This window comes from Typopeltis vanoorti, chromosome 3 (genome assembly GCF_054136105.1).
Source record: "Typopeltis vanoorti isolate ZY-2024b chromosome 3, IOZ_Tvanoo_1.0, whole genome shotgun sequence".
NCBI classification, from domain to species: domain Eukaryota; kingdom Metazoa; phylum Arthropoda; class Arachnida; order Uropygi; family Thelyphonidae; genus Typopeltis; species Typopeltis vanoorti.
The window spans coordinates 157,770,644-157,784,246 of record NC_143551.1 but is presented as its reverse complement, the minus strand read 5'-3'; the positions used below and the strand labels follow the sequence as shown (position 1 = coordinate 157,784,246).

At 36.8% G+C, this 13,603-nt stretch overlaps 1 protein-coding gene across 7 annotated transcripts in view; it reads right to left on the bottom strand.

Annotated features, from left to right (window-relative positions):
• LOC150108699 (RNA-binding protein RO60) overlaps nt 1-13,603 on the bottom strand; it is a 180,525-nt gene that overhangs the window by 118,734 nt on the left and 48,188 nt on the right. For all 7 annotated transcript variants that reach the window (XM_090390924.1, XM_090390927.1, XM_090390925.1 and 4 more), the window contains one exon: nt 2,576-3,136. In XM_090390924.1, the coding sequence (XP_090247050.1) occupies nt 2,576-3,101 (526 nt within the window). In that variant the 5' untranslated portion in view covers nt 3,102-3,136. The remainder of the gene's footprint in view (nt 1-2,575; nt 3,137-13,603) is intronic.

The following is a 13,603-nucleotide window of genomic DNA, read 5'->3' as shown; positions in this document are numbered from 1 at the left end:
CTTGGTTATGCTATAAATTAAAGATACCAAGAAATTGTATACTTGGCTTAATCCTTTATCCAAGTGTAAGCAAACAAGTTTGAACCTGAACCATTTTCAGGACTGAGGCAACATGTAAGTTTATGACTTCACATCTTTTGCCTTGGTATCCCATAATGCAAAGCACATATCCTTACGGGTATGTATAATGATATGCATTATGGGAAGAGTCACTACCCAGACTGGTTTCGACCTTTACTGAGGTCTCATCAGTGGGAGCCAGCCCTAGAGGTGATACTAAGTTGAAGTAATGCCAAAGTCATATTTTCATATACAAGTTGCGAAAAGGTGTCAACTTATTTTTAAAATACTCTGGATTAGAGATAGTTGGAAGTTTTTCCACTTGGTTATACTATAAATTAAAGATACCAAGAAGTTATATACTTGGCTTAATCCTTTATCCAAGTGTAAGCAAAAAAGGCAAGTGATGTGAAGTCATTAGCTTCTATATATGAGTTACCCCAGTCCTGATTATATTTTAGGAGCAAACTTTGTTTGCTTACACTTGGATAAAGGATTAAGCCAAGTATATAATTTCTTGGTATCTTTAATTCTTTGTTATTCAGATATTTCATTATGTACATTAGCTTGTTATAAACTGTTTTTTTAGTTTATTGACTTATCTCTGATGATGTGAAGCAAGAATTTTCATGAAACTAGTTGAATGGTCAATAAATTATTCTATTCCATCCATTTCTTTCATGTGGAAGAATATCCACAAAACATTTTGAATGTCCTCACTACACGGAAGCCTATGAAAAAAAAATCTCATCCTATTCTGATCTTCTTTGACTAATATCAGTTCTGTGGAAATGTTTCAGTAGCAAAAAAAAACTTTCCACTGTTTAGTCTCTGATGAAAACAGCAAGGTCCTTTTTTAGCCAATTATTTTTTAGCTAGGTGTTATGATTCTTAATTATGTCACCACATCTCAGAACACAATTAGGTTTCAGTAAATACAGAATATAATTTAGTCAGTTAAATTTTCAAATTTCCTGCCAGTTCTCGTTCATTTAGTACCCAATCAAATAAGTAAATACATTAGTAACTAAATAATGAGAATACATCATAAAACAGTGAAAATTAAAAATCCAGCAATAGAATATGTGAAGGGAATGTCTTCTAAGGACTAACTTCATCCCTGAACATATCCACTTAGCTAATGAAAAGATACGAACTGTTGACATCCATCTCTAAGAACATGAAAAATAGCATTATGACAAGTCAAGACCAGAAGATTATTACTTAAGATAATACTCGAGTGGTAGACCATTAATTAGAAATGACCTCACACAGGATTAAACTGAAAGAAAATTATGGAGCTGCATAACAGTCATGAGATATAGTAATTTAAGACCATCTTCAGTCCAACAGATAACTTTAAATCCAGCCTTAAAAGGTGCATAATAAGATGTTAATAGCTTATTTAGAATTTTGTTCCTTGTGTTTTTGAGGATGTTGCTTTGAAATCCAGCAAAATATCAGCAAATTTATTTTTTTTTGTTGCTGTTATGGTGATGAGTCAATAACATTAAACAATTAAGATGAAGAATTTGTGGTGGCCTTTTCCTAATTATCTAGCCACAGTAATTAATAAACCTCCTGATAATAAAAACATCCTACTTTATAGTACTATCTTTACCCATTCAACTTGACATATGAAGCTATCAGTTTGAATATATATATAACCACAAAAAGATAAGAAACACACAAAATATTGTTAATCAGCAGATCACTCAAAACGAATAATTATACACTGCATTCCAGTTATATGATAAATTAGGTCTCAACAATTTTCATCCCAGATTTAAATTCCAATAGTTTATGCTTCTGAATATTTTCTTAAATTTAAAAACCTTTTAAGTCTTACTTAGAAGTTACAGAGAAGTTCCCAGCATTTTGCAAGACTCGCTTCAGTTTCTTTCACTGAGTGGGATAGAAACAAACCAGTTAAGGATTAAAAATCAAATGCAGTCAAATTCATATTAAGCAAAAAAATTACCAACAATAAAAGTTAAAACATTACTTTGCATTCTGTTTATACTCAAACCAACTCCTTGTTTGCTATTTATACTGAAGATGTGATAATGAAATATTTTAATATTTTAATGATTAAGTTGAACTAATTTTATAACTTCACTATGACTCACTGATTTGGTGAGTCACTATTATCTTTCAAAAAAGAATGAAATACAGTCAAATCTCACTACAGAAAACGAGAACTGATTTTGAGTCACTGCAATGAGTTACTGTAAAGTAACCACTCAATCCTCAAAACATTGCTACTATTCTTCAGAAGTTACTACAGCAAACCTTCCATGATTACAAAACTTTCTTAAGCCATTCATACCACAGTGGGGGTTGACAGATTTAATCATTTCTCACACAATACTTTGTTTGCATTATTAAAGAATATGACACTCACAAGACATGATATTAATAATGTAAAATTATTTATATCCTAACAATTTATTTTAAGTTATAATACCCTTTACATTGTATGATTAACGTTTTAATTGATTTTAAAAATACTTACACGGTGTTCTGGGTTTGACATGAGCAAGCCTCAAGAGATCTTTGTGTGTCCATTGATGGCGTGAAACCACTTTGGTAACTTCAAAAGCTAGCTCTTTACCACCTTTTGAATTGTACCATTCACTAACTACTCTACGTCGAGCTCTTCCCCATCCTGTTGTTGGCTTACTAACTTCTTCCAAGTATCGTGTAAATGCAAACATTAAAGGAGATGATGAACATACTTTCTCAACTGCCTCAAAAGCTGCAGACTTGGTCCCACGATCCCTAGAATGAGCACAAACAGCCAAAGCATATGGCAAGGCATCTGGACATACTGAAAAACCTTCTTTTGCAAAACGAATAATTTCTTTAACTACTTCTTCTCCTTTACCATCTGCAGTAAGTGATTCAATACTATGAACACCATCTAAAAAACAATGCCGTCTACAAGGATGATAACAATTGCCTTCAGTGCCAAGATACAAGAAATGATGAAGCCTTTTGAAAGCCAAGTTCCCATGGGAGGGTTTGGCTCCCTCGGCCATGATGACTTTTATCTATTTTCTGCTGCTTCAGTAATCTGAGGAAGGAAAAAAAACATCGGTATATGACATGAAAATATCACAAAATATTTATTATACAACAAAATCTAATATGCAAATAAAAATACTTTCTTTTAGTGCCATTCTGAAAACACCTTTCAGCATTGCTTAATAATGACTGAAAACTCAAATATTTATTCTTTCTGATATCAACTGTCAATTTTACTCTATTCCTATACACTCAGTGCATTTCTGGGGGATAGCTTGAACCATTAATGGGATAGTTATGTACAACATATAGGTTCTCTCAAACAAGCAAGCCAAACAAGGCCATGTAATGAGTAGGCCCATCTTCCTATGGTATAATCTGTTTCCACAAATGAGGATGCTTCAGTTACAAGAATAAGTAGAACTGTCAAACAAAAAGGTTGCTTCTCCTAGCGGAGGAAATGCCAACTAAGTCCCTAGATAGTAGATGACTCATTGCTTAGAGGAATAACATCATGCTTGCTGAAGGATTTCCTGTTTTGCTCTTTCCTTTTCATATGTGGTGCAGATAATATTCTCCAACAACATATATACCAACAATATAATAAATTTAGTTTAATCCTTTATCCAAGTGTAAGCAAACAAAGTTTGTGCCTGAAGCATCTTCAGGACTGAGGCAACTCGTAGTAAAGGTGGACCAAGTTCTCATCACTTGTCTTAGTATCACCCATAACGCAAAGCACATCTCCTTGCAGACATGTATAATGCTGTGCATTAAAGGAAGGGCAACTACCCACAAGGAGATGTGCTTTGCATTATGGGAGATACTAAGACAAGTGATGGGAGCTTGGTCCACCTTTACCACGAGTTGCCTCAGTCCTGAAGATACTACAGGCGCAAGCTTTATTTGCTTACACTTGGATAAAGGATTAAACTAAATTTTTTAAGTCTAACCAAGTGGATAAAAACTTCCAACAACTTTCTCTAAATACAGAGGAATTTAATAATAAGGTGAGACACCTTTTGGCAACTCGTATAGGTAAATATGACTTCTCCATTACTTCCACCTTAGCATCACCATCTCAGCGTCTGGCTCCTATTGACGCTTTTGTAGGATTTTTGCATTTGATTTGCTAGTTTATTTACTTGATATAACTGGTAATTAATTTACGGAATTAACAACGCATATGAAGTATTTAATTAAAGATAACTTTAATGAATCACTTCCCATCCCCCAAGGAACCACCTAAGAAAAGGAAAAAGAAGTCTTCTCCAAAAAAAGCATAGAAGCCACTCTAGGAGAAGCATGAACACAATATTACAGTACGAAATGGAGGTGGAAACCCTTCACCAATGAAAAGAAAGTGTTAGCTCTAAAATAAGCAAATACACTGACTTCTAGTTTAATGGATATGACTAGAAAACACCTGACAATAAGATCACCAGCTTCATAATAAAAAATATTAGGAGATGACTTCCACATCTCCTCCTGTTTAGGAGGAGATGTGGAAGGTAATGCTCGATTTTAACATCTGGCTCTTGTTCCTGCAAGAAACACACTTTTTCCACTACAGGGATATGCAGGAACTGAGCCAAAAGATAGACACAATGTCAGGGTAGGGGTACTTATGCTAGTCCCTCTCCTTGGAGCCTTCCATAACATCTAGAGGGACGCAGAAGGGAGAGTTCTCGCCATCGACTGGAAGTACCAGGGATATACCACTAGATTTATCAACGCCCCTGTATAGGTCCACCATCAAGATCAACATTCTTCCAGTCACTTTATACTTATTTGTATGGCACCCATCATGTCATCCTGATGGGCGGGTTTTAAGTGCGTGGCAGACCTGGCCTATGACAAAATAGAGGGAAATTCCAACTTAGGCACTGCTGGCTACAGGCAACTGGAAATTCATCTGAGAAATCTCCAGCTCACAGACATCAGGACGGCTCACAACCTCTGCTGTCTGGATTACACGTGGACAAGCCGAGGAATCAGCACAAGGCTCGACCGCTTCTATCTGTCACCATCCCTTGTTTCCAGAGTGGAGGTAATAAGGTTCATTAATATCTATTCTTCCATCTCGGACCAGAAATTAGTTGTGCTCATGTACCAACATCTAGAAACAATAGAAACTGGTCTGGGCCCCTAGAAGTTACCACCAGACTTCCTGTCCCTGTTCTTGGCCAAGCTTCATCAACTGTGCTCCGCCTGGAGCACTGCTGGCTGGGACTGGGACACATGCAAACAACTTAAAAATTCCATTAAAGAACATATGATCTTATGATCAAATGGGGCCAAGAACGTGCCTTCCATCGAAGATCTCAGCTTCGTGATCTCTACAAGGAGCAAAGCTGGTTTGTGACCATCCAATGCCAAGGCTTTCCATGTCATAATGCCATCCGTGATGTTAATCTCAACATCGAAATGGAGAGACAGAAACAGGTGGAAGAAAAGAATATGAAGATCAGACTCACCTGCGCTCGGAAGGCAATTGCCTGTTGTAGAAAGCAGGCAATTGTCTGCTTTCTACAACAGGCGCAATGTCAATTTTCGACAGGAGTGAACCATCACCATCAGTGAAGGCGGGTGTACATACACCACAACACCTGACATTCTGAACACCTTCTGGGGGTACTACAGTTAACTCTATCAAGACAACAGCGCTCCCCCAGGATTACTCCTATTGGAACATTGACCCCCTTCCTTGCACATAAGCAGGGTTGGATGCACCAATTACAGCAGCCGAAGTAAAATCAGTCTTCAAACAATGCAAATGAAGAAAGCACCTGGACCAGACAGACTAGACACAGAACTCTATCATGAAACCTGGGATTTCATTCTTCCCATTCTTGTGGCACTCTACAACTTTCTTAACACAGGAAACATGCTGAGAATTCTTGGAATGCCAAATCATCTTCATCCCGAAACCCAACAGAGACCTAGCCAACATCGAAAACTGGAGACCCACCAGTCTGTCCAACACGGATTACAAGATTCTCGCCCGTGTTCTAAAAGACAGACTGAAAGTCGGGATGAAGTACGTCATCAAGAAACACAGGTGTATGGTGTTCCTGGCCAATCAATGGTGTTCAATCTCATCTGAGCTGCTCCGTCTGGTTAACATGAAAAAATATTCCATGGCATTGTTATCCATTGATCTCAAATGAGCATTTGACAGTGTCCGGCACTCCTTTCTGTTCGACAACCTGCAGAAAGTCGGGATCAGCAGTGGACTACTTTCCATCATTAGAGGAGACTACAACAGCTCCACCTGCCTCCTCATCAACATCTGGAAAGGAGATCAAACAATATTGTCCTCTTAGTCTGCTGCTTTTTGTACCAGCTCTTGAACCGTTCCTATGGACAGTTAACAACTCGCGTGCTATCAAAGGGATTCCATTACCGCTCACTACGGATGACTCCAAAGTCCTATGCGGATGACGTGGTAGTCACCCTCAGGGACAACGACTCCATATGGAACTCCTTCAACACCTTAGAGAAGTTCAAAGTGTCGAGACTAACATCAAACCCTGACAAAACTAAGATCAAGACGTATGGAGCCTGGGACCCAAATAACATCCCCCATGGGTCTCGTCCCTACAGAAGACCCCCCCCCACACACCATCCTGGGGGGGGTCCCATTTTCTGCACAGCCCGTACTCGACATGCAACATCTTATAAACACTACAATTGAGAGCCTCAAGGACTGGTCAAATGAGCTGTCACTCCTCCAGGGCGTGATCAAGACCATCATACCCTGCTGCCAGCATGTCGTCAATATTATCAACATCAGCGAGGATCAGGAAATCCAGCTCTACAGGAAATCCCTGAAGTTCTTCTGGGGCAATCTACACCAAGAAGTTGACATTAAGATCCTTCAACTTCTGAAGAAGTGGGCAGCTTCGGCCTTCCCATCCTTAACATCAGATACCTAAGTAATACCACCTTTCATCTCAGCAGGATACTGCAAACTAACTATCCTTGCAGCTATCCTATGCAGTATTTCTTAGGTTTCAAACTTCCCCTGTTTGGGATCACAGTCCCAAAGTGGATATTGTCCCAGAAGACTAGAGCAGACTTTGCCAGCTTATACAACAACTCTGCTCGTCAGGTATTAACACCGCCAGGATCCGGAACAGCAAGACTTGGTATGACCACTTCTTCAGTACCGACATTCTGGATCTAGGGATTGATAATAACATCCTCTTTGGCCACCTCTCCAAACATCGAGGCTACCCGTAGAGAAAGACCTGGCATGGAGGATAGTGTATGGCCACTTTTCAGTTAACATCAACATCTGGAGGTTCCATAATATCAGGAACCCCTTCTGACTTCTGCCAGGGCTTGGACACCATAGAACATGCCTTCTACAAGTGTCCTCTATCCAACAACATCTGGAGGAGGTTAAGCGACATGTACTGCATCCCCCCTCCTACTGCAGGAACAAATCATCCACCTGCAGTTTGCCCCACCAACAAGCAGAAGTTACTGGTAAACAGAAATAACACCATCAAGTTCTGTTTGCTTCTGCTTTAACATCTCCATCTGCAGCAGCAGCATTTCCACTTCTAGCCATGCTTCTGGTCTTTGCGTCCCCTATGAGGTCTACTTTGTTCCTTGGTCTCCCACAGGGGATAACTCAGAGGAAAAACCCAGGCAGCACACTCGAGGTAGTCTGCCCTGAAGGGGGCGGATCACCTGGGCACCGGTTACCTCCGTGATCCCTTTGATCTTATGAGACAGGCATCCGGTTCGGATGAAGAGTTATCATCTGACAGCATTGAGCTAGCAAGATGAGAATTATGAGCTGAGGCCTATTTTTTTTCTTCTTTGATGATGCTATCTTTACTTTCTCACCCGAACTGGTCTAGGTAGTGGTCCTTCCCATAATGTATAGCATTATACATGTCTGCAAGGAGATGTGCTTTGCATTATGGGAGATACTAAGACAAGTGATGAGAGCTTGGTCCACCTTTACCATGAGTTGCCTCAGTCCTGAAGATACTTCAGGTACAAACTTTGTTTTCTTAAACTTGGATAAAGGATTAAACAAAATTTATTATAGTCTAACGAAGTGGAAAAAAACATCTTTCTCTAAATACCAACATATATTGGACCAAAAGTGATGGTAACATCAGCAAACCTACAAACAAGCTAGTGAATAATGCAGCTGCTACTTGCTCTTTCAGAATGCACTCAGAAAGAGGGGGGGGGGTCTGAGTATAATGGTATGAAGGGGGAGAAGTTGAATTCCACACAATGGACAGGATATGCTGATTGAAGGTATACCTGTGAAACTTTCAATCCCCATATTGCATGCCCCTATTCCAACACTCAATCATACAAGTAATCATTTCCTTTAGTGTTACATTGCAATCAGCATTCATTTTAGACAAATTATGGACTACAACCATGTTAGAAATAATCATTTTAATTTCTGACATTTTGACCTTTATACAAAGGTCATCACCTGGAGTATACACATATACCGTATTTTTTCGTGTATAAGACGATACTTTTTTCTAAAATTTTTAGGTCAAAAATTGGGGGTCGTCTTATACATGAGGGGGGGGAGGTAACCGAATGAGAGACTCGCAGTTGCCTTGGCAAAACTGTTGGTACCTTGTCTCCGTAAACAGGCTTCCGCCAATCACTAGCCTCTGTGAACACTATCAACTGATGTCATTAACGGCTGATTCTGAAAAAAACAATCTAACTCTGAAAGCATTCATACGTCTGCAACTCATTGGCAGGGTAAGTTAATGCATTAACAATATTTTGAACACTAGCCCATAAAAATTTCTGAAAATAAAAAACGATGAAGAAAATGATATGCCCGGAATTGAGAATGATGCATAATTTCTTAGTATGTATCTTAAAAATATTACCTAATTACTAAATATACTTTGGATATTTAAAAATATATCAAATGTGTTCTGTTTTAATGTTTAAAATATTGATTTCTTAATTTTGGGTTCAAAAAAGTAGGGTTCATCTTATAGATGGGGGTATCTTACAAGGAAAAATACAATGATTTGATTAATGGTTATTTTACTGGCCTGACATCTAGTGAAAAATCAGATTAAATTGAATTAAAATAAATCAAATAAAATAACTACATCAAAGCTATGTTCTATTTAAAACAGCATCAGGGAAATTTTTTTCCCTATAGATAGTTTTATTAAACAAAAATGATATCCTAATTTAACATGAGAATTGTTATATTAGATTTAAGATACTGGATTACCCGTAGTCCTATTTATAATTAACTCTTAGGGAGAAAGGTTATGTGGGTAGAATATGTGCCTTCCATATTCTTGGGATTTTTAGACCATCATTATTGTTAAGATTAGGCTGGTTGATAAGAATTTCACAGGCTTCCTTAAATTTACGTTCATACCACATTTTGGTGTGATGTAAACAACAGGTGCTTTTCCAGTCAATTCTATGTAAAGTATTCAGGACATGATCAGACAGGCCAGCTTCACCATAGTTATTAAATTTAATGTGCTGTTTATGTTTTCCTTTTGTCTAATAGGCATTGTTCATCCTGTTTCTCCTATATAGGGCAAATTACAGGTGCAGTGAATACGGTATACTCCTGGGTGGGCCAGCAGAGGAAGTGGATCCTTGGATGAGTTGAGTAAGTTTTTAAATTTTGCAGGAGGTTTAAAGATGGCTTTAAGGTTGTATTTCTGTAGTATTTTGTTCACTTTATCTGATAGCCCTTTAATGTATGGAATGGTTACAGTTTTATTGTAGTCTAGTTTATTTTTGTTTTTAAGTGAGATCTTGTGAACAATTTTGTTGACAGTATTTTGGCTGCAGCCATTTTTAGGAAGGTATTGCTGATAACTTTTAATTCATCTTTAAGTGCTTTTTCATTGGAATCTTCAAAGCCCTCTTTGTTAGTGTGTTAATGACAAATAGTTTTTGTGTTCGATGGTGGTAGTAGGAGTTTATGTGTATATATTGGCCAGTATGTGTAGGTTTCCGGTAAACAGTAAAGGAAAGACTGCCAGAAGGAAGACATGTGACAAGTATATCTAGAAAAGGAAGTGTGTTCTGCTTTTCAATCTCAATTGTGAATTGTATGCGACCTTAATATGAAGGTCGAAACATCGGGAAATTAAAATTATTATTTCTAACACAGTTGTAAAGTCCATAATTTGTCTAAAATAAAATGAATACAAGTAATCATAAATAAGTTCAGTATCACCTGCAGATAAAAAAATTCCTCAAATGACAAAAAAAAAAAAAAAACATCAAAGCACGCGCACACAAAAAAAATCCACTCCCAAAAAAAACCCATAAGTGACAAGAACTAGAATTGTCACAAAAATAAAAACATTCCTACATCCTTTACCATTATTTATGGTCATTACTAATATAAATGATGTGCATCTACCACTTTCAAACATCTAAAGCCTTACATGTTATTTTATTATTATTATTATTCCTGACACCTCCAAGGAGTCCAAAGACTCATCACAGGAGCACACCTACAACTGTTTCAACTGATACAACTGTCTCAACCACTACACCGAACTTCTACTACCAATTATCTCAATCAACGGCATCTACCGCCCACCTCCACCACCACACCTAGTATTTTTTGGTCTGTAAATTGCGTGTATTCTGAAGGGCCGATTTGTCTGTATGCGGGATGAAAAATCCAAGTTTCTGGGAGAAAAAACCCTGCTATCTCAATATGAGATCGGCTAACTCGCCTTTAATTGAAAATCATCCAGATAAAGATTCCTCCTGTCACGACAAGAATTGAACTTAGGCCTATTCCAATCGAAGAGCGCAATGTACTGTCGTTCTTCCAATTGCACTACGGAGGAGCTTACATGACATGTTATTTTGAACTAAATTTAAGGACCATTGTCTACCAACTTTCCAAACTACATTCTACACAATTCCTTCCATCACAAGAGGCAGAAACAGAGTATTTGTCACATCCTATGTGAGGGAACGCTAGACCCTGAACCCCCCCATCTATTACAATCTACTCTGGTTCAAAATATTCATATCCCAAGCAGCTGCATTTATGAGCCCTCTCTCTCTCTCTCTCTCATTTTCCAAATTCCCAAATGTGTGAGTGTGACTTTTTGTCTATGATGTTTGATTGTTGTATTTCAAACAGTGAGGCTGTTTTCTTAAAGACTTTGGCATTCACAACTCAAACCGATCTCACTTCTCATGCAGTTTGTTCAAGTGAAACTGGAAATGTCAAGTTATGTACTGTTATTATCAGCCCTCTGTGAGAAGACTTATATTCATCCAGAGTGGCAATGGAGTGAACTCAAAAAAACACTCAAATTCATATTTATATAAATACAATCAAAAGGTGTTCAAGTTCAAGGTTAGTTTTGTTTGTGAGCAGAGAAACCAGAGCACCCAGTTTTGAAGAAAACTAACCTTGCAGTCAGTCAGAGACTAGTTAACTCAATGCTGGGGATAAAAAAAAGGCAAGCTGTTCTCCAGTGGCAGCTCATGGCTTGAAATCGTGGGGGTGCAGCAACTTTCACTTTCTAAATATACATACACAAGTTACAGTGTATACGTGTTTGGATAAAATATCAAAATTATGGTAAAAATTTTAAAAAAAAAAATAAACATGAAAAAATATTGTTTATTATCTATAAAATTATAGTTTGATATAATTCAATTACTTAAAAATAAAATACATTCCTGTTTTATTTCATGAAAAAATATTGTTTATTATCGATAAAATTATAGTTTAGTATAATTCAAAATGACTTAAAAATAAAATCCATTCCTTTAATTGTAATTAAAGGAATGGATTTACAATTTTTGGATGTTACAATTAAATCCTTTAATTGTAATGTCCAAATATTTAAAGAGATGGAGTAAACATGATAAGCACTACGAACACTTTACTACTAGCGCAAACTGTATATAAACAACAGTGGAACTGCGCAACGAACAGTGCTGCATTACGCTAATAGCTCACATCTCACTATGACATGCATATGCTTGTGCGTGTAGCAATATGACACTATGGTAAACATAGCGTGCTGGTGTCCTTCGCCCTCCTACGTGCTAAAAGATGGATTTTTATTATTTTTTATACAAAATAAGAGAATTGAATAGGATTGTTGATGATAAAATTAAATATTACAAGCAAACATAAATAAATTAATAAATATATTTATATATCAAAAAAAATTGGGGGTGCTGCAGTTCCGCAGTGCATATGCACAAGCCACCCCTGCTGTTCTCTCTACTAACAAATCACCACTGTGACCAAAATATACATACTGCAAATTTCATTTGTGAAATTCATGTGTACAACAAATTTTATCAGCATTTAGTAATATATTCATTCAGCTTATCCTCTCCTTGTTATTCACTCTGTCACTTTTTATTTATACTTTTTATTTTTTCATACCTATTCATATGCAGCTATATATCATAATAGTAGCATGTTTAACAATGATAAATTACATAATCATTATATATCATAATAGTAGCATGTTTAACAATGATAAATTACATAATCATTATATTTAAATTACAATTAACCTATACTCTAGCCATAACTATCTAATTCTGTCTTAAGGTTACATAAGTTAATTGATTCTATAACCCATTGATGAAGGTCATTCCACTTCCACCTGAAGAGTCAAGTTAAAAGATGAGAAACAAATATATGAATGAACTTCATATATTTCTTCACTCTTCTTCATTAACTTTTTAATATGTGCAATAGTAGAATGCCTGGTTCAGTTAAGCAGCACAAATAGATATCAAGAGTTAAGTAAACTCCTGATATCTTATATATATGCCCTGATTTAACTTATTAACTTCAATTAAATCTCTTCTCTGTCTCCATTTGATAAATTAATCAAACTGCAACTAATCAACCAACTTTCATAATTATCACATACAAACCCTTTACACACTTAGTCAATCTTTCTCTGCTTACCTTTCAATCAAGAATTCTTGTGGTATGTAAATGGTTCATGCATGGAGTTTCTCCATAACCAATATCGTAAACATTAATCTCCTGACCATTCGCAAGCGGAATGAAGATATTCTAGTGAACTTTGACATACATTAAAAACCTTGGTGAGTAAAAAGAGAGCCAAACCCACTTTGGCTTAACTAGACTTGTATAGCAGTATCATTACATCCCATACGCTTGATCAAGAAAGGGCATGCATGAATGCCACTTATGATCTTTTGTCAGAAGACAGCACAAAAATTCTGAATATGCTCAAGTATTCTGGTCTTGATTGTATTCTCTTCCAACTATGCTTAAAATGTGTGCTTTAGAATTAACACCAATCCTATACTATCTTTACAATCTTTCATATTCATCCTGCATACAGCATGGAAATAAGGCTATATTCATCCATTCCAAAGAGAGATAAAAGCCAACCATGAGAAATAGAAGTTTCAGAACAGAATTTGAAAATTAAGTACTACCAGGTGATATTTGGGTGACATGGCAGTAAATTTGATTTGTCTTTTGTGTGTGTGC